Consider the following 20,117-nt stretch of genomic DNA (forward strand, 5'->3'; position numbering starts at 1 on the left):
TAGTGAGAAATTCGTGTCACCCACGTAGCACGTCAAGTGTAGTGTTGACAGTGTAGTTATTCTTGGTGGAGAATTGTACTCTAAATGAAGAACAGGACAAAATCAATTGTAATGAGTCTGACATATGTGCAGTTCGCCATTTTAATAATTTAGTTCGCAAGTACAGGCTTATGGACAGGTCGCGTCACTATCATGCGGACAGCCATAATTACACCTGGCAAAGAAAAGATAAAAAGCTCGTCTTGACAGGATTTACATCAATAAGTGGATAAAATCATGCAGCGCGGTGGCTTCAATTCATCATTCTGCGCTCACATTTTCTCACCATTCATTGGTAAAGTTAAGGGTAACACAGAAAGAAGTCCATCACCGCAACCAAATGTAGTCTGAATACAAGCATCTTGAAGCATGAACTGCATAAAGAAATTCTTTCTCATTTTTGGTTGAACTGAAGACAGCAACAGAATCAATATTGTGATTTGTGGACATGATGGGAGATTGGAAAATGGAAAATCAAACTTTTAACTCATCAGTATTGTGCTTCGAACCAATACAACCTTAAATGGGATAAATTGCGTTTAGAAAAGGAAATTGGAGAACTTGAGAAAAGTTTACACGAAGATAAAAGTCTCTTTGATGAATACCAACAAAAGAAAAGTTCTCTAGCTCAGTTGGTACACCTTGAGAGCAGAGGTGCAGCTGTACGGTCTCGTCATCAATTACTTACCCACAGTGATGTTTCGAACAGTTTCTTTTTTTCCCTTGAACGAGAGAGGGGAAGATCAAAGCCCATTATTCACATGAAACGTGCTGATGGCTCAATAACGGAAAATCCTGATGAAATTCGTGACATTGTTATAGTTTCTACAAGGATCTTTATTTTGCTGAAATGTTGACACTGATGCTCAATCGACAATTTGGCGCAATTAAATGAGGAAGATCGTGATTATCTTGATGGTGAAATTACCTTTGCTGTTAAACAAATCTCAACTGATTGTACTCGAGGTATCGATGGTTTGCCTAATGAATTTTACAAAACATTTTGGTCTGTTATTGGTCAAGACCTTCATAAAGTGTTCATTGAGTGTTTCCGTAATGATCAGCTTCCTGTTTCTTGTCGGAGAGCAGTGCTGAGTCTTCACCCGAAAGCCGGAGACAACATATTAGTAAGAACTGGAGACCCATTAGCTTCTAGCTGTGATATCGCAGCGGTACTTGTGGCGTGTATCGAACGCGATCGGGTCATTGAGGTCATCGCCACAGTCCCGCTGCGAGCCAACGCATAGGCTTCGTTGGCAGTTTACGAAGAGACCGACCGGTATCGTAGATTTAGCTCGCAAAATAATAAAATAGATAAAGCATGCAAAAAATAAAATTATACCTACTGTATCACTGACTATCTGAGACTCATCTTCTACTCCTGCTAACAAGCCCGACCGTGACAACATGTATTTTCGACAGTTTTTCGGTGAGTCGTCGATGGTTCCTGCTTGAATTTGAACTTTTGACCTCTAACGTATTCAATGCGTTGTACGCGCGATCGAGCAAACATCGTAGAACCGTCGACGGCTCACGGGAAAATGGTCGAAAATACGTGTTCTTCTCTTCAAGAAAGTTAGCAGGCGCACAGAATGAGTCTCAGATAGTCAATGATAAAGATGATACAAGTTTATTTATTCAAAGGCTAATATAGTTCATTATTTTGCAAGCTAAATCTACGATACCGGTCGGTGTCGTCGTAAACTGCCAACGAAGCCTATGCGTTGGCTCGCAGCGGGACTGTGGCGATGACCTCAATGACCCGATCGCGTTCGATACACGCCACAAGTACCGCTGCGATATCACAGCTAATTAGCTTCATGATAGCTTTTTCCCATACAAATTTCTGCGAGAGCTTTTGCCAGCTTAATGAGTACGTGGGTGTGTGTGTCAATATGTACGCACTGATAACAATGAATTTTAAATTTGACGCCTAAACCAAGCATGGCCAATGATTGGACAGAAACGCTGTTCCACTTATCCCGAACCCCCAATCAAGTGTAACGTTTTGTTTATCGGGTACTAAACGCTATTTTAGTAGAACTTCAGATGTGAGCTGAGCACAATCACCTAAGTTTTCTAGAGAAAGCATAAACAGACAAGTTTAGAAATAACAGTAACGTAAGGGGATTGATCATACCAGAAGCTCCTAGTCGTACTACCTGCCTGTCTGTGTATGCCATGGCTAGCTGTCATCATTGCATGGTTTTTCATTAATCATCCTAGTTTATTCATATACGTGTAATGTGTCTGTTTATTTACCTTTCTACAATGGCTAAGTTGTCTACTCATTTAGCAAGAAGAAATGTGTTTAGGAACCAGGGTTCTGTTGTTCTTGGGACATATTTAAAACCAAGATTTTCTCCAAATTGAGGCTTGAATTTGATTATCATTGTCTTATGAAAATTTACATTCTTTTAACATTCTTTGGGCTTTTGATGATATTCTTTGTGACTCTCATGATGGTCAACTCAATTTTCACATTTAAGAAACTTTCCCGTTTTTGTCCATCTCCAGGCTGTGTCACCTTTTTGAATTATTATGTCATAGATTTAATATATGTCTTTCTTGTCGATATTCAAGTTTGTCACTCATGACGTTTTCTGTTCATTGCGACCATCACTTTGTAGTGATTTTCTTTTATTTTGTTTATCTTATATTTCATTTTGTTCCTGGCAATGTATAAATTTCCCTTTACAGTTTTAGTATGGGGGGACCTGTGTGAAATAGAGATGTTTGAGAAACTACTACTACTACTACTACTACTACTACTACTACTACTACTACTACTACTACTACTACACTACTACTACTACTACTGCTGCTACTACTACTACTACTACTACTACTACTACCACCACCACCACCACCACCACCACCACCACCACCACCACCACTACTACTACTACTACTACTACTACTACTACTACTACTACTACTACTACTACTACTACTACTACTACAGTGAAGACGTGTGTATGAGGTGCTCCGTATCAACGCAAGATTTTGGTTGACTGAGAAGACATCCCTCGCCAATCTTCACTGATTTGTGTTGTCATCGAGTTATACTTTCGGTTAGTCGTCATTTTTGTTGTTTTTGGTCGATTTTGTTGGATTCTATCTTTGCTGAGGCCGGGCAAGGCCAGTGACGCAAGATGGCGTCCGCAAGTCAGGTGTTCAGAGGTCTCACTCGAAAGCATGGTTTGAAATGTTCATCTGTTGAGGGTGTGAGAGTTGAGACATATGTAGAAGAAATTGCAAAAATCACGGGACTGGAAATATTATCGCTGCGTCTCGTGTTAACGGTGCAGTAATTGTGTTTTTAAGTTCAACTAGTTGGGTCGAGACTGTTTGTTTAGACGGATTTGAGCTAGATGGCTGTTGGGTTTCGACAGAACCATTAGTGAAGCCCGCAACAAAGGTCATACTTTCGGGAGTACCGCCCTTCATTCCAAATCAAGTTCTCATAAATGAACTAAACAAGTGTGGTAGAGTTGTTGGTGGGGTCAAGACCATTCCTTTAGGTTGCAAGTCGGAAAGATTGAAACATGTCAAATCTTTCCGACGTCAAATGTATATTCTGCCAACAGTTAGTGACGATGAATTATTGGGATGTTACCACGTTACGTTTGAGGACAAAACATATCGTATTTATTTGTCATTTGATGAACTGAGATGTTTTAACTGTCATAAGATTGGTCACATAAAAAGCAATTGTCCTGGGTCTGAGACAATCGTTGAAAAGGAAAATGCTAAAGATAACCAGGAAAAACCGAGCCAGAAAGATGATTACAATATCGAAAACGCCACTGACATGGTTGACGAAAATGAATATGCAATGATGGAAAATATTCAACGCTATGGTACACCTGTTATTGACAATGAAGTAGCCAATAATGACAAAAGCGATGACATAAGAGATAACGTGCACGATGAGAGCTCGGTCACCACCACTGATAAAAATACCGATGGCAAACGAAACAATAAGACACAAAGTGACACAGGTGATAAAGACGTTTCAATAATATTACCGACCAATGACAGTAGCAAGTCTATTTCAAAAGAAAGTGACACATTACCGAAAATTAACAATGGCGACACTTCAATAGAAAATGCTGATGAGATGGAAACCGACAACAAAGAAAACCCTCGTACAAACGATAAAAAATCTACTAATGAAAAAGCGCTCCCAACAGAGACTTTGCCTGTCGATAAAGAAAACTTTAGTGTCGAAGAGAGGGTACTAACCCCTCCTTCACCTTTCCCACCATCTCCCACCTTTTCGCCAGCCTCAGATTACACGACTTCGTCTGATTCTCAACAACCAATTTCTGTTCAGCTTTCTGATTCGTCTCTTCCCGGTCCATCAACTCTCTTTAGTGAAGAGACCAGTTTCTCTCAAGATCTTTTTGCTACTCCTCGTCAAGAAGATGATCACGATGAAACGACGTCCATGACATCAGAACTCTCCGATATTTCCCAGACCTTTGAAAATAACCGTCAGTTGCCGTCCTCTCAATCAATTGAAGAGTTCCTTGAGGATACTCTTCACTCAAAGAAAATAATTACCAGATGCATCGAGTTTTGTCCGGATCTTAAACTTTTAATCACTGCTTTCAATAAATATCGTAAATCCCAACCTTTAACTGGAGCTCAAAAAGCACGTGTTCAAAAAATTAGCTCTAAAGTAAAGCAGCACATTAAAACCACTGGTAAATTCGTTCATTAACTTTCTCCGTTATGTTTAGTCTCTTTTTCATTTTACTAGCTGCTATGGCAACCATTTCTGGGTTGACATTAAATGTCCGAGGCTGCCGAGATGCACTCAAAAGATATCAAGTTCTCGAATATCTCAAAAATGAGGCTCCTACTGATTTTCAGCTCCTCCAAGAAACACATACGTTGGAAAGTGACGAAAGAATCTGGCAAGTTATTTGGAAAGGAAAAGTCCTTTTTTCTCATAAAAGTACAAATCAAGGAGGAGTGGCGATTCTTTTCTCACCCAAGCAGAAAATTGACATTCTTGACACGAAAGAATTAATGAACGGTCATCTCCTTCACGCACACGTGCTTATCAATGATAAACCAGTGCATATTATCAATGTTTATGCCCCCTCGAATTCTACGGATCGTTTCCAGTGTTTTAAAATTCTTAAAACGCATCTTGATTCCCTTAACAGTGACCCGATTTTCTTGGGTGGTGATTTCAATTGCACTATCGATTCTGAGATTGACCGTTCTGGTAGAGAGCCTGACCCTCGTACTTCACAACTCCTCAACAAAATTATTCATCGTTTTGAATTAGTTGATGCGTGGCGTAATCAAAACATTTCCCTTCATAATTTCACTTGGTCCCGCGATCACAGTTATGCCAGGCTTGACAGAATTTATATTAAAGAGCATTCTGCAAACCGTATAAACTGCTGCAATATTATTAATTCTTCTCTCTGTTTTACTGATCACTCTGCCGTGAAAATAGTTCTTTCTCAGAAATGCACTAATCACCATAATCCAGTGTGGCATATGAACACAGATATTTTAAATGACAATGATTATGTTGACCTTATTTCCCTGTTTTGGGGAAATTGGCGCCAAAAGAAATCAAATTATCATAAAATTCAACACTGGTGGGATATTGGAAAAAACAAAGTCAAGCAGCTAACTCAGCAATATTGTTATCACAAAAATACAGAAAGAAATATTTTGAAACGCGACCTTGAAAAAGAAATTCGCCAGCTAGAAAACTCCCTTTTCCAAGACCCGTCCGTCCATGCTATTTATAAAGCTAAGAAAGACCTTCTTAAGGAAATTCTTGACCATGACACTAAAGGGGCGGCCATTCGCGCCAAACATAGACATATGAGTACAATGATACTCCCAATAATTTTTTCCGTGAAATTGAAATCAGTAATGGGAAAAGAAAGCCTATTATCCATCTACAGAGGGACGACGGTTCACTTACTGAAGATCAAAAGGAAATAAGAAACCTTACTTATGCGTTTTATCAAGATCTGTATTCCCCGGACCCGATTGATAAGAATTCTGAAAAACTCCTTCACGATAGTTTGCCACAACTTAATGAGACAGACAAAGATATTTTAGATAGTCCAATCACTTATGACGAACTCACAAATACAGTTAAAAACCTCTCTCATGGTCGCTCTCCTGGGATTGCTGGCTCACAAACGAATTTTACAAGATTTTCTGGTCAGTAATTGGCAGAGACGTTCATGAAGTTTTCCTTAAATCCGTCAGCGATGGGGAACTGCCAATGTCTTGTAGAAGAGCAGTCATAAGTCTTTTGCCGAAATCCGGAGACAATGCAAAACTTAAAAACTGGCGGCCAGTTAGTCTTCTTTGCAGCGACTACAAAATTCTCACCAAGACCCTCTCCCTCCGGCTTCGTAATGTTCTCAGTACCATTATTCATAATGATCAAAGCTGCAGTGTCTCGGGTCGTCAAATTCATGATAATATTGCTATGCTCAGAGACTGCCTTCAATTTGCTAATGCTGAAAATATTCCCCTTGCAATAATTACACTTGATCAAGAAAAGGCATTCGACAGAGTGCATCATGATTACCTGTTTCACACTTTAGAGGCTTTTGGCTTCGGCCAAAATTTCATCAACTACATCAAACTTTTATACACCAATGCACAGAGTTTAGTCCGGGTCAATAACAACCTCACTGCCCCTATTTCTTTTAACCGAGGAATCCGCCAGGGCTGTTCCCTTTCTGCTCAACTTTACATTATCGCCATAGAACCCTTGCTCAATAAAATCCGGACTAAAAGTGATATCAAAGGTCTTACCATTCCAGAGTCTCATACAACTTGTACTCTCTCAGCGTATGCAGATGATGTTGATTTTATTATAACTCGTAACGATGATTCTAGTAAACTTAACCGCTGGCTTAATACTTATAATAAAGCGTCAAACTCTAAGACAAATATTGATAAGACGGAGGGTCTTTGGGTTGGAAGTTGGCGGGGAAGGAAGGATAGCCCTCTCAACATCACCTGGAATAGCAACGGTCTTAAATGCCTAGGGGTATATCTTGGTAACGACCAGCATTTTAAAAGCAGAAATTGGACTGAGCTGGTTGATAAACTTTCAAACGATATTGAATACTGGAATCAACACGCTCCAAACATATCGTATCGTGGGAGAGTTTTGATTATCAATAACTTACTAGCTAGCAAATTTGTGTACCGTTGTTCCTCACTTTGTCCCCCTGCTTGCACGGTGGCCTACGTCAGTCTCGCCTCCTTGACTTCTTTTGGCAAGGAAAACATTGGATCCCTGCAGAAAAATTATACCTTCCTATCAATGAAGGAGGACAAGGTCTTGTTCATTTACCGTCTCGAATCAAGTCCTTTCGTCTCCAGTTTTTTCAAAGATATCTCTATTCCGACTATGACCATCCTATTTTCCGTTTTGTTGATCATTATTTCAGTCAAGTTCAAAGCCTCTGTTACTCTAAAAACCTTCTTGCAGTTGAAATTGATTCCCCTTTCATTTGCATTCCAAACTTTCACAATGACCTGCTGACATGCTGGTATTCACTATCAAAAATTCGTAAAACAAACTTTAAAAACATTGACGAGGTCCTTCAAGAGCCCCTGTTTTACAATAAGGAAATTCTTCACCCAGACACGAGAGAGACGTTAAAAATAGATTATTTTATCAACTCTGGCATCACAAAGATTGGGAATTTAATTGATCACCAGCTAAAAACATGGTTGACTGATACAGACATCTATTCAAAAATTGATATCCATTCTCGTCGCATCGCTAAACTCATTTACAATGACATTTTGAAGGCAATTCCACCACAATGTAAAAATACGATCACCTCCTATCTCAGGGGAGAAAATTCGACAACTGGGACGCCAATACATTACTGTTATGAACTTCACCATTCTAATGAAATCAACTACCCGCTTTACAAAATCCAGAAAGGTGCAATTTACAAATACCTCATCAAGGTTCTCCAAATAGAACGTCTTCCTAATGCGTCCGACACGTGTTGGCGGAACATTTTACAACTCCCTGACTCTGTGAATCCAAGGCTTGCTATTCTCCTCCACTTTCATCAAAAGAAGGAGACTATTTGTGGAGATTAATTCATGGTGCATACGCAACAGGCATGCTGCTTTTCAAAATGAGCTATTGTCCGACTCCAAATTGTGTTTTCTGTGGCGAGAGCGACACCTTGCTACACACTTTCTTTCAATGCAACTATAATAATGATCTCTTCAACAATCTTACATGTTTATCAAAGCAGCTTTTAAGTGATGAGAATACTACTATCCCACGCCACTGGCTTATTTTAAATCCTCCACATAAATCCGGTAAATTTCTCTCGAAACAAGCAAACCGTCTCTTCGTTTACATCAATGCTGTCGCGAAAACGTCCATCTACATAAGCCGTAGGAACAAAAGAAACGAAAATGATCTGCCCACTGAACCTCTAGATATCTTCAAAACTCGCGTTAAATCTCGTCTTCAAATTGAATTTTCGTATTTTAAACTTAGTCATCAACTTGAAATCTTCAAAAATACCTGGACAATCAATAATGCCCTTTGTTCAGTGAATGCAGATGATACTCTTAACGTTTCGCATTTACTTAATTAGTGGGTTGTTTCATTCAAGTGATTTATTGTACCGTTGTTCACATACTGACAGTTCCGTGTTTCCTGGTCGTTGTCGTCTTCGAACCCTGGGCACCGTACTCCTCACGGGATCTTCGGATCGGTCGAAGTTCGATGGAGGGTCATACCTACACTTAACGTTTCAAGCCTATTTTTCATTTACAGATCGTGACCTTTGTCAGTCCGTCTGACCATTCAAGAAACTTCAACATGGGATGTTTTCGACAGATACACTATGTCCCTCGTCCAGTTTTCTACCGCGCATACAGCTTCTGGATTCATTGATATTTCACCGTTCATTTTGTAGAAGTCCTGGCTTTTCTATTTTGGTTTTCATTGATTTAAAAGTTTGATGCATCTATGTATATATTTTGATGCAATTTTGTAAATAGCCAATTTTCATATTGAATAAATGATTTGTTTGAAAACTACTACTACTACTACTACTACTACTACTACTACTACTACTACTACTACTACTACTACTACTACTACTACTACTACTACTACTACTACTACTACTACTACTACTACTACTACTACTACTACTACTACTACTACTACTCGCGCCAGCGGCTAACTGACTACGCATCGGCAGGTTTCATACCATCCAAGTAAGCAGAAATGTGAAAAATATCCTGACTAAATTCATGGACGCCGCCATGTTTTTAGAGTTCCTGTAAAGGAGCAAATACAAAACATTCAAAGTGTTATTTCTACCACGCCATTAATGAAATGCATCATTGCCATTGGCAGTATATATTGTACTTCACCTCTTCATTGATACAAGATATCGTTACCATCAAGTCTAAAAATAGGCAAGCAACCTAACGGCCGATATAGCTCCGCTGTGTTTATGTACAGAATAACTATTTTTAACACATGTTGATGAAGAAAATGGAAGTCTTTGATAGCTCATTTCAGTGGCCAGAGAAAAGTGGCTAAAATAGCTGCAAAAATACACAATCGAAGATTTCATCATAATTTGAATATATCACATTGGATCATCCCTAAGAACATGTCAACCAAAGCTATCTGACGAGTAGTTTTTGAGAATGAAATTTTCTGACCAAAAATGGCAAAAATTGCCCCAACAAATAAAAATTGCAGATTTCACCATAATTTCAATATATCATATATAAAAATAATCCCTTGGAACCTGTATACCAAATATCAAAGCTATCGACTTGCAGTTTTTGAGAAACAAATTTTTTGACCAAAAATGGCAAAATTGCCCTAAAAATACTAAATTACAGATTTCATCATAATTTTAAAATATCACATTTAGTTCACATGTAGGAACCTGCATATCAAATTTCAAAGCTATCAGACCTGTACATCTTAAGAAATACATTTTTGACCAAAAACTGAAAAAATTGCCTACAAAATACAAAATCGTAGATTTCATCATTATGTCAATAATATCATTAAGATCATCTGCGGAACTGTATACCAAATTGCAAAGCTATCAGATGAGTAGTTTTGGAAATACACATTTTTGACCAAAAATGGCAAAAATTGCTTTATAAAAACACAAAATTACAGATATCATCAGAAACTCAATGTATATTACTAAGTTCCTCTATAGAAACCCATATGCCAAATTCCAAAAGCTATCAGACCAGTGCTTTTTGAGAAACACATTTTTTTGACCAAAAATGGCAAAAATTGCCCCAAATAAACAAACTTGTAGATTTCATCATACTTTCAATAAATATCATTTAGTTCATCTATAGGAACCTGTATACCGAATTTCAAAGCTATCAGAGGAGTGGTTTTAAAAATACACATTTTTTTACCAAAAAAGGCAAAAACTGCCCCCAAAATACAAAATTACAGATTTCATCATAATTTCAAAATATCACATTTAGTTCATATGTAGGAACCTGCATATCGAATTACAAAGCTATCAGACCAGTACATTTTAAGAAAATGTAATACATTTTTTGACCAAAAATGGCAAAAATTGCCCCAACAAATAGAAATTGCAAATTTCATCATAATTTCAATATATCATATATAAAAAGAATCCCTTGGAACCTGTATAACAAATATCAAAGCTATCGACTTGCAGTGTTTGAGAAACAAATTTTTTGACCAAAAATGGCAAAAATTGCCCTAAAAATACAAAATTACAGATTTCATCATAATTTCAAAATATCACATTTAGTTCATCTGTAGGAACCTGCATATCGAATTTCAAAGCTATCAGACCTGTACATCTTAAAAAATACATTTTTGACCAAAAACTGAAAAAATTGCCTACAAAATACAAAATCGTAGATTTCATCATTATGTCAATAATATCATTAAGATCATCTGCGGAACTGTATACCAAATTGCAAAGCTATCAGATGAGTAGTTTGGAAATACACATTTTTGACCAAAAATGGAAAAATTGCTTTATAAAAACACAAAATTACAGATATCATCAGAAACTCAATGTATATTACTAAGTTCCTCTATAGAAACCCATATGCCAAATTCCAAAAGCTATCAGACCAGTGCTTTTTGAGAAACACATTTTTTTGACCAAAAATGGCAAAAATTGCCCCAAATAAACAAACTTGTAGATTTCATCATACTTTCAATAAATATCATTTAGTTCATCTATAGGAACCTGTATACCGAATTTCAAAGCTATCAGAGGAGTGGTTTTAAAAATACACATTTTTTTACCAAAAAAGGCAAAAACTGCCCCCAAAATACAAAATTACAGATTTCATCATAATTTCAAAATATCACATTTAGTTCATATGTAGGAACCTGCATATCGAATTACAAAGCTATCAGACCAGTACATTTTAAGAAAATGTAATACATTTTTTGACCAAAAATGGAAAAAATTGCCTAAAAAATGCAAAATCGTAGATTTCACCATTATGTCAATAATATCATTAAGATAATCTGTAGGAACCTGTATACCAAATTTCATGGCTATCAGATGAGCAGTTTTGGAAATACACATTTATAGACCAAAAATTGCCCCAAAATTACAAAATTACAGATTTCATCATAAATTCAATAAATATCATTTAGTTCATCTGTAGGAACCTGTATACCAAATTTCAAACCTATCAGACCCGTACTTTTTGAGAAACACATTTTTTGACCAAAAATGGCAAAAATTGCCCCAAAAATTCAAAATTGCAGATTTCATCATAATTTCAATACACATCATTTAGTTCATCTATAGGAACCTGTATACCAAATTTCAAAGCTATCAGATGAGTAGTTTTGGAAATACACATTTTTTGACCAAAAATGGCAAAAATTGCCCCAAAAATACAGATTTACAGATTTCATCAGAAAATAAATGTAAATTACTTAGTTCATCTATAAAAACCTGTATACCAAATATCAAAGCTATCAGATCAGTACTTTTTGAGAAATACATTTTTTGACCAAAAAGCGGCAAAAATCGCCTAAAAATGCAAATTTGCATATTTCTGCACAATTTGAACAAATCTGAAATAGATCATCCCTAGGGACCTATGTACCAAATATCAAAGCTATCTAACAGGTACTTTTGAAGGAGAAGATTTTTAGAGTTTTTTTACCAAAACGACAAAAATTGTCTTAAAAATACATTACGCAAATTTCACCACGATTTGAACAAATCTAACTGAGGTCACCCTAAATAAACTGCATATCAAATTTCAAAGCAATCGGACAAGCGGTTTCAGAGAAGAAGATTTTTTTACCAAAAACAGCAAAAAATGCCCCCAAAATACAAATATGCAAATTTCACCACGATTTGAACAAATGTAACTGAGGTCACCCTAAATAAACTGCATATCAAATTTCAAAGCAATCAGACAAGCGGTTTCAGAGAAGAACTTTTTACCAAAAACAGCAAAAAAATGCCCCCAAAATACAAATATGCAATTTTCACCACGATTTAAAAAACTGAAGTGAGGTCACTCAAAGTGAACTGCATATAAAATTTCAAAGCAATTGGACTTGCGCTTTCAGAGGAGAAGCAATTATTGACGGACGACGGACGACGACGGACTATGACGGACAATGACGACGGACAACGACGGACGACGATGGAAAATCAACCTATTTGATAAGCTCCACGTTGCTGACAGCGGAGCTTAAAAAGAGAAAGCTGCCGTGCATATGAACGAGGACACAGGCAAAGAATGCTAGGATTGAATTTGAAGAACAACAGCGTTCACATTTAGAATAGCGCCCTCTGTGTCAATAAGTATATGCTAAATTGCCAGTTTTCATACAAAAAGGTTTTCAGCTTGCAATTGGACTTTGGGCAGTACAATTGCTATTGCAAAGATAATGCGGTACAACATATCTCTTATTAAACACAATGGACTGTTACCATGGTAAAATTTGCCAGTTTAGGTCCAACCTTTTAACAGATTAAACAGAAAATCAATACCTGACCGGGTCTGACAACGCATGTGTGAAGTTCTCCGCAGGTATACTGGGTGTTTGGATTTATTGTTTACGCAAAGTGTAGTGGTAGTACTAACGTATATAGCAAGCAACAAGTAATTCAAATTTATTCTTACTTATTACCTATAATCAATCAATAATACTCTTATTGACCATTGGAGCGTCGACTGTGCATCTGTTGACGGAAATAAAATATCTTCTCTTAACTTATGGGGCCACTCCAAGGGCTGAACCCTATATGATATTAATAATAATGTCATTGTTTGTTCTGGTTTTGTAAGTTTATTGTTATCATACAACTTTAATGCATTACTTAGTTTGTAAGTTTATTGTTATCATTCCTTCTTCAACGAAAGTTGACAGAACATTGCTAAAATAAACGGAATGATTTTCCTTACAGTTGTGCAACACCAACGTTCTCTGTGTCCATTTCAACCATCATCAGGTGAGTTTGATTTTTATCACAGATGAATAAGGCTACAGGAAAATTATGTCACCATTTAAAATGCAGATCAGTTCTTTTACACACTTCTTAGTACGTAGGGAAGGGCAAAGTCACACTTCGCCGTTTGAAATTCACGACATGGGCTCCAGGTCATGTAAGTTTAATAACAGCCAAAGTAGACCATGTAGATCTAGTGGCGCTTGATTTATCGGTAGCATTGTACACAAAAACTGATAAATATCATGACAGTATTAACTAATTTGTAATAGGGGCCGATACACTGCAAGGCATCCTACACAAACCCAACGAGTTACTGTAATTGCCAAAGTTAGGTACAGCGTTCAGACTAAGAACTGTACACTTCTTGTACTTAATACGAGATGGGAGATCGATTCATCATCCACTTCTCGCCGGGCAATACTTAACGTAGGTTCCTCGTTTATCCTTTATGGCGTTTTCTTAGTAACCGCACATTAATCTTAGTTTTCAGGGTCATGAATCGATGAATGCCCAATAATCAAGCTTTTGTTTTTAGTTGCTGCACATAGCTCACCCATTGTAAATACGTACATTATATCTTCAAAGCTGCTGAAAATCCGTCACAGCAGTGCCCTTTAAGGATCATAAGAAACTACGATTCTAGAAATGGCATGGAATCTGTGACCTGGTCATTTTCACAAGTAACTTCAGGCGATTTGAATGTAACTTGTATCCCTGAATCTGGCAGTGACTTTGCAGCCGGTAACACTCTCGTGTCTTGCGAAACAGGAGGCCCCTCTGAAAACACCTCTTCTTGCTCCTTTATTGTGAAAGTGCGAGGTAAGCTTTTTCAAATGTCTGTAACCGATTTATGTTTGTGCAGTTTGGAATTGTTTCCCTACTAGACTCATGCACAGCATGCTATCATCTATTAAAGCAGATGGCCAGCTTTAGGCAGAAAATTAAGATTTGGTTTCTCATGAGATTTCTCTGACTATTCGCAGAAAACGTACATATATGTAATTTGTCTTGTCTACAATTTTACGTTTGTCGGTTATTGGCTTTGTTTCACAAATTCAACCGCCATTTATTGCTCCTGTTTTGCATCAACAGATATTTATTTGCCTTATATTGCGTGTCCATCACCCATTTCAATAGTCGCTGGACCGGGGAGAAGAGAGGAGGCGGTAAATTGGTCATCTCCATACGCATATGACAATGCTGGAAACGTTACAGTATCAGGAAGCCATGCATCCGGAGATAAATTTTTGATTGGTGTGACAGTTGTCTCATATGAAGCTGTTGACCGTTCGAGAAACCTGGCAAAATGTTCCTTTAATGTAACGGTTAGAGGCAATTCTTCGGCCATATACATCTAAAACTTTTCTTTATGTATAAACAGGCGAAGAGTTCACTTTCAATGCGTTCGAGTCTCTCTTGTGCGATTTGCAGTTAGAATGTTGAAAATTGGAAGTAAGAAGCCCACAGATCTTTTGTGACAAATGATCAGCCACATTGCAAACATCAGGAAGGTTGCTGACATTGTAATTATCTTCAGGTGGTGAGAAATTCGTGTTCTATAAAGAAGTCAATATATATCGACCAACGTTTCGTGGGAACCGGTATTATAGCGTTATTATCAGAACTGAGTCAGATCTCATGGACACATGACCTTTCAATAAAAAGGGTTATTAAAGTGAATTTTGACATTGCCTCCTTCACATTAAACTGTTGTTATTTTCACTCGTACTCTTTTATTGTAAATCCGCCTTTCTCCTACTTAGATATTGAAAAACCTGTTGTTATTTGCCCGTCAAGCATCGAACAAAGCACATACCTCGATGTGCCTAGTATCCAGTTATCATGGCCACCTCCGAATGCCACTGACAATTCTGGTACTGTCAGAGTGACTGGTAGCCATGACCCTGGCAGTAACTTTACTATCGGCGTCACCACAGTGTTATACCTAGCTGAAGATGTTTCTGGTAACATGGCGGAGTGCTCATTTTTCGTGAATGTGACAGGTACGGATGACATAATACTATTTCATTATTGTTCATAAGCTGTTATAACTATTTATGGGGCCATATATATCTGTCTAAAATCCCACGTGTATACTGGTCAGTCTCCAGCTCACCTATAGGTAATCATTAGCCTATGTAGTGTTAATAGCATTGTATATGGTGAAATAAAGAAGCATTCATAGTAGATTTATAGTACTCGCTGCCTCCAGTCTTCCTTATATCCCTTAAACATCGAAATACCAGCCTTGAAGGCCCCGGCACGCTACAAGTGATTGACAATACCATCGTACCCGGTCACATCACAGCACGTTTTAAGTTTAGGAAAAACAACCAACAATCAAAACAAACTTTAGGAGTGTTGTGGCGTGACGGTCTCTTCGTCGAAGATAGGTTTCTCCCTTTTTTACCTACGTAGGTATGTTGTAATTTACAGAACTTTTGTTCATCACTAATTGCTAACCAGTCCTCCGAGCCTGCTAATTGTTCTTTACCTTCCATTTCTGATTTTCCCACACAATCTCCACAATCAATAAAGCTCTTGTGAGGCCTCTGATTGGCGACAGAAACGGAATATCAGCGAATATATCAATATCTGAGGTGAGCAATGGTTTATGAAAAACATTTCATAAAGTTTACTACTAATTCTACGATTTTCAAAGATAATGTTCAATGAATGAAATTATGATTGTGACGCCTCGTGTGATTACGTAGCCGATGTACATGGAAGCACTCTCACAACAAGTGCAGCCTGCCATGCGAAAGGAAAAGTAACTATTTGGATTATTCATTCCGTCCGTGGTATAGATTATTGGAGCTCTTGAAAGATTATCAGATGCCATGTCAAAGTTTCCAAGTGTGAACTTATCTTTAGAAGAAATAGAGGAACTGGCTAAAGGTGAGAGTCGTTTTTACAAATACTGCTATTGTTCATTGTCGGTAATATGTATTGCAATACATTTTTAACGCGCTTGTGATAAAATTGCAAGTTATTGCGATGCGTTATGAATGACTACAAAAGGATTGGGTGGTAATTATAAAATAAACAGTTCTGCGAATGGATGATGTTAGATGATAGTGATCAGAGAGAATCTTACAAGGTAAACGGACACTAACGACGGCACATGCGCAAATGTCAAAAAAAATAACCTTATGGGAAATGTATGCCAATCAGTAACAGAGAGTTAATATTTATTTCTTAGAGAGAAGATGACACCTGGTATCCTTCATAATGTATGCGTATTATGCCAAATATATACCATCTGCTATAATCTCATAACGCCAGGAAAAGAAATTTTCACAATTAAAGTGTTGACTTCGTTCACGACATAGACACGCTTAATGTGTTGACCTCATTGATGACAAAAAATAAGATTTGTGTAGCATATATATACATCAATGTATAATACCCTGCACAAATATGAAGCTGTAGAGATTGATTTGTAGTTTAGTTTATTACGAGCTAGGGTTGATAAGTAGCCAAAAAGCAATACCTTACATAACAGTATGTGCATACATCAGTAATGTACTTGTCAATAAAATTGAAAGCTCTTCCTGTTGAAGGCTCTTTGTATCTCGCTCCTAGAGCAAGGAAAATATATTGCTCATACAGTTTTTCTACATCTTCGATTTGACATATAATAGAGGCATTTCCATTTATACCATTGACCGATGTCACGCGGACGTATAGTTAGAACTGTCCAAAACTTACGGACTTTTTGACGTCATCGAAAATATTTTTGAAAAGAGCAAATAGAATTTTTTTTTCATTATTTATCTGTTATGTAAACGTTAGTAATTGGCAGTCATTCTTGTAGACTTATATAAGCGTGTCCTCAACAGATATCGTTTGTATATCCTACAGACATATTAGAGTCAATAGAGGAAGGGATAACATTTTATCAGAACAACGAAATTGTGAGTGACTCGAGCAAAACAGATAAAGATCTGTTGATGAAATCTCTTCTGAAGACAATGGAAGACCTAGCGAAGTTTGTTCTACGGTACACTAAGTCTGGCAGTGGTCCTGTCATATTGGAAACCCCTGGCATGCATGTGATCTTAGAGACCGATTCTGCAGACAAACTTTCCAATGGTTCAGTTATAATTGGAGATGGAGACGGGTTTAGCCTACCATCGATGGAAAACCTCTTCCCTAATATGACGTCACCGAGCACTATTAACAGAATTGTAAGTAAATATGTTGAATAGATAGCTTCGAAGCAACTATTAAAAATAGAAAGTAACAGTACGTTTATACTAAGGAAATGAAAGTGATAACCATGAAAAGCGCGCACATAATAAAGAAAAAATCTGCTTTTGTATGTATGAATAAATTTGAATTTGACATAACAAACGCGTTTTTAATAACCAACAGGTTACATGGTTGAATACATCATGGTTCAAAAATGGCAATACAGCTGACACAAATGATGTACTGAGCTTGTCCTTTACTACGATAAAAGAAAATGAACTTAGAGGTAACTTTTGTATACTTCCACTTACTCTTACTGCTGTCACTTTATATTGTAAATCAGGATTTCTAATCATTTTGCACTAGATGGAAGTAGCTTAGGCGTAGAATGGTGGTATATATATTACATCAATTACTGTTGTCAATACAAAATACTTATTTACATAGATTCGTGTTGTCAACATAAAAACACTTTTTATTTATTCTATTTTACATCGTTTAGTGACTGGCTTAAAGGAAGAGATCAAACTTATCTTTGCCAGCGATGCTCCAGAACCTGATTCCTATACATGGACAGAAGATGTACATCATGAAGTTGACAACGTCACATTCATCATATCCGAAGTGAATGTAAGCGAATGTATATGTAATATACACAATCACACGCACGCACGCAGACAGACACAGACACAGGCGCAGACAAAGACACACATGTAATATGATTAGAGGGCATATAATGTATACATGATCATAGGGCATATACATACACACATTTTTACAAGGATATTAATACAATAAAAGTAAAATTCTAAATATAATTTAAAGTTATAAATATATATATATATATATATATATATATATATATATATATATATATATATATATATATAGTATCAAAGGCTAGCTCCTAGGCGAAGTTGTATTGTAGCATTTTAACGAGATGATAAGTTGCACTCAGAGTATTAATTTCTCTCTATCCATTATAGGTGTCGTTGTTGTTCCATGCTGTCATCATCCAACTGGGTAGTTCTTTATCTCTCTGTGGGAATAGTACAGCGTACATCTTCAATGACAGTGTTGGATATATGTCTGAATTAAAAGGTTACGAGTTTTCTGTCGATTTCCAGTTTTGTGGTGATAATGCGACCATTTTCATCCCAGAATATTACTTTTTGAGGACAGGACAGTATTACCTGGTCTTTACAATACCACATAGTAAGTAACGACTTGTCCATTATTTATTTACATGAATTTCTGTGTATGTGCCTTCCTGAAATGCATCCCTAGGCGCACGACAAGTGTAAAATAAAATTCGATCATGATTTTTGCAAGACAAGATTTTATTCATTGCACGATTCATTGTTGCAATCACATTTTTATTTGTAGGTTTGCCTCCAACTGCAGAGCGTGATCTCAAGATCTCCATAACCATGAAGTGTATCGCATGTAATTATCTGAGCGAGTCTGATATCTGGAACAGCAACGGTTGCAAGGTAAATGTGCCAATGCCTTATTAATGTATACAAGTAGTACTCAAAGCGCCATCCGTCGTTTTGTCTCTTGGCACGAAATGACAACTATATTGAAAAACACAGTTTGTAAATAGAATCCTAAATCTGTTGCAATTTGAGCATTAAATGGAAACGCAACTTCAAAACATTTATGATTTGTGTTGAATATCTCATCATATATTACCTTAACTTTACAAAACAGAAACCTATGCTCGTCCGATCTCGGTTGGGTGATTACAATTATCATGTTAGTAACTATTCAATGTGGATTCCCTAGAAAGCTTGTTAGGGTAGATTCTTGTTATTGTGTTTATGATGAGAAATACTAAGATAAATGAAAACGGTTAAACAGGAGGGATGCATGTCTGACTATCACCAGGTTGTTTTTAACATTATCAGTTTTGTTAAAATTACAGGGTAAAAATGTATTCAATTTGAGTTGGCCTTTGAACAATTGCAATTGAATTCATTTTTACTTTTTCGCTTTTTCTCTAGGTGTCACCGGTATCCAACATGACCTCTACTGTTTGTCTTTGTAATCATCTGACCACATTCACAGTGATGGACTGAATATAACAAGTGATGTAATGGATATGAATATCAAGAAAAATAGATGACGAAATCGTGAAACATTCCTTTGTAAAGTGTCACTAATATAGATCAAATAACAACGTAAAATATTTTGTTTTCTCTGAACGTCGCTATTTAGCCTCACATTAAGAACCTTACAATTATAACATATTTGAAAGTGACTTATTTCAGAAGAAAGGATAGAGATTAGGATATACGGGATGTGTGCATTGTGAATTTCATTATATTTGAAATTATACATTAGATAAACATAGACATTAAA

At 36.9% G+C, this 20,117-nt stretch overlaps 1 protein-coding gene and 1 long non-coding RNA gene across 2 annotated transcripts; both read left to right on the plus strand.

Moving 5' to 3' along the window:
* The first annotated feature begins 3,610 nt into the window (after window positions 1-3,610).
* Window positions 3,611-4,768, plus strand: LOC139129247 (putative uncharacterized protein DDB_G0289963). The gene has a single exon (XM_070694890.1). It carries the CDS (start codon window positions 3,611-3,613, stop codon window positions 4,766-4,768), a length of 1,158 nt encoding a protein of 385 aa, XP_070550991.1.
* An 11,558-nt stretch (window positions 4,769-16,326) lies between these two features.
* LOC139126391 (uncharacterized) lies at window positions 16,327-18,033 on the plus strand. Its single transcript, XR_011550559.1, has 3 exons — window positions 16,327-16,457; window positions 17,424-17,749; window positions 17,937-18,033. It is a non-coding gene; the product is annotated as an uncharacterized lncRNA (long non-coding RNA).
* The last annotated feature ends 2,084 nt before the right edge of the window (window positions 18,034-20,117 follow it).

The sequence above is a fragment of the Ptychodera flava genome, chromosome 3 (genome assembly GCF_041260155.1).
Source record: "Ptychodera flava strain L36383 chromosome 3, AS_Pfla_20210202, whole genome shotgun sequence".
NCBI lineage: Eukaryota > Metazoa > Hemichordata > Enteropneusta > Ptychoderidae > Ptychodera > Ptychodera flava.

Coding starts and splice junctions, on each gene's coding strand:
- LOC139129247 (XM_070694890.1), top strand. CDS start 3,611: ATGTATATTCTGCCAACAGTTAGTGACGATGAATTATTGGGATGTTAC.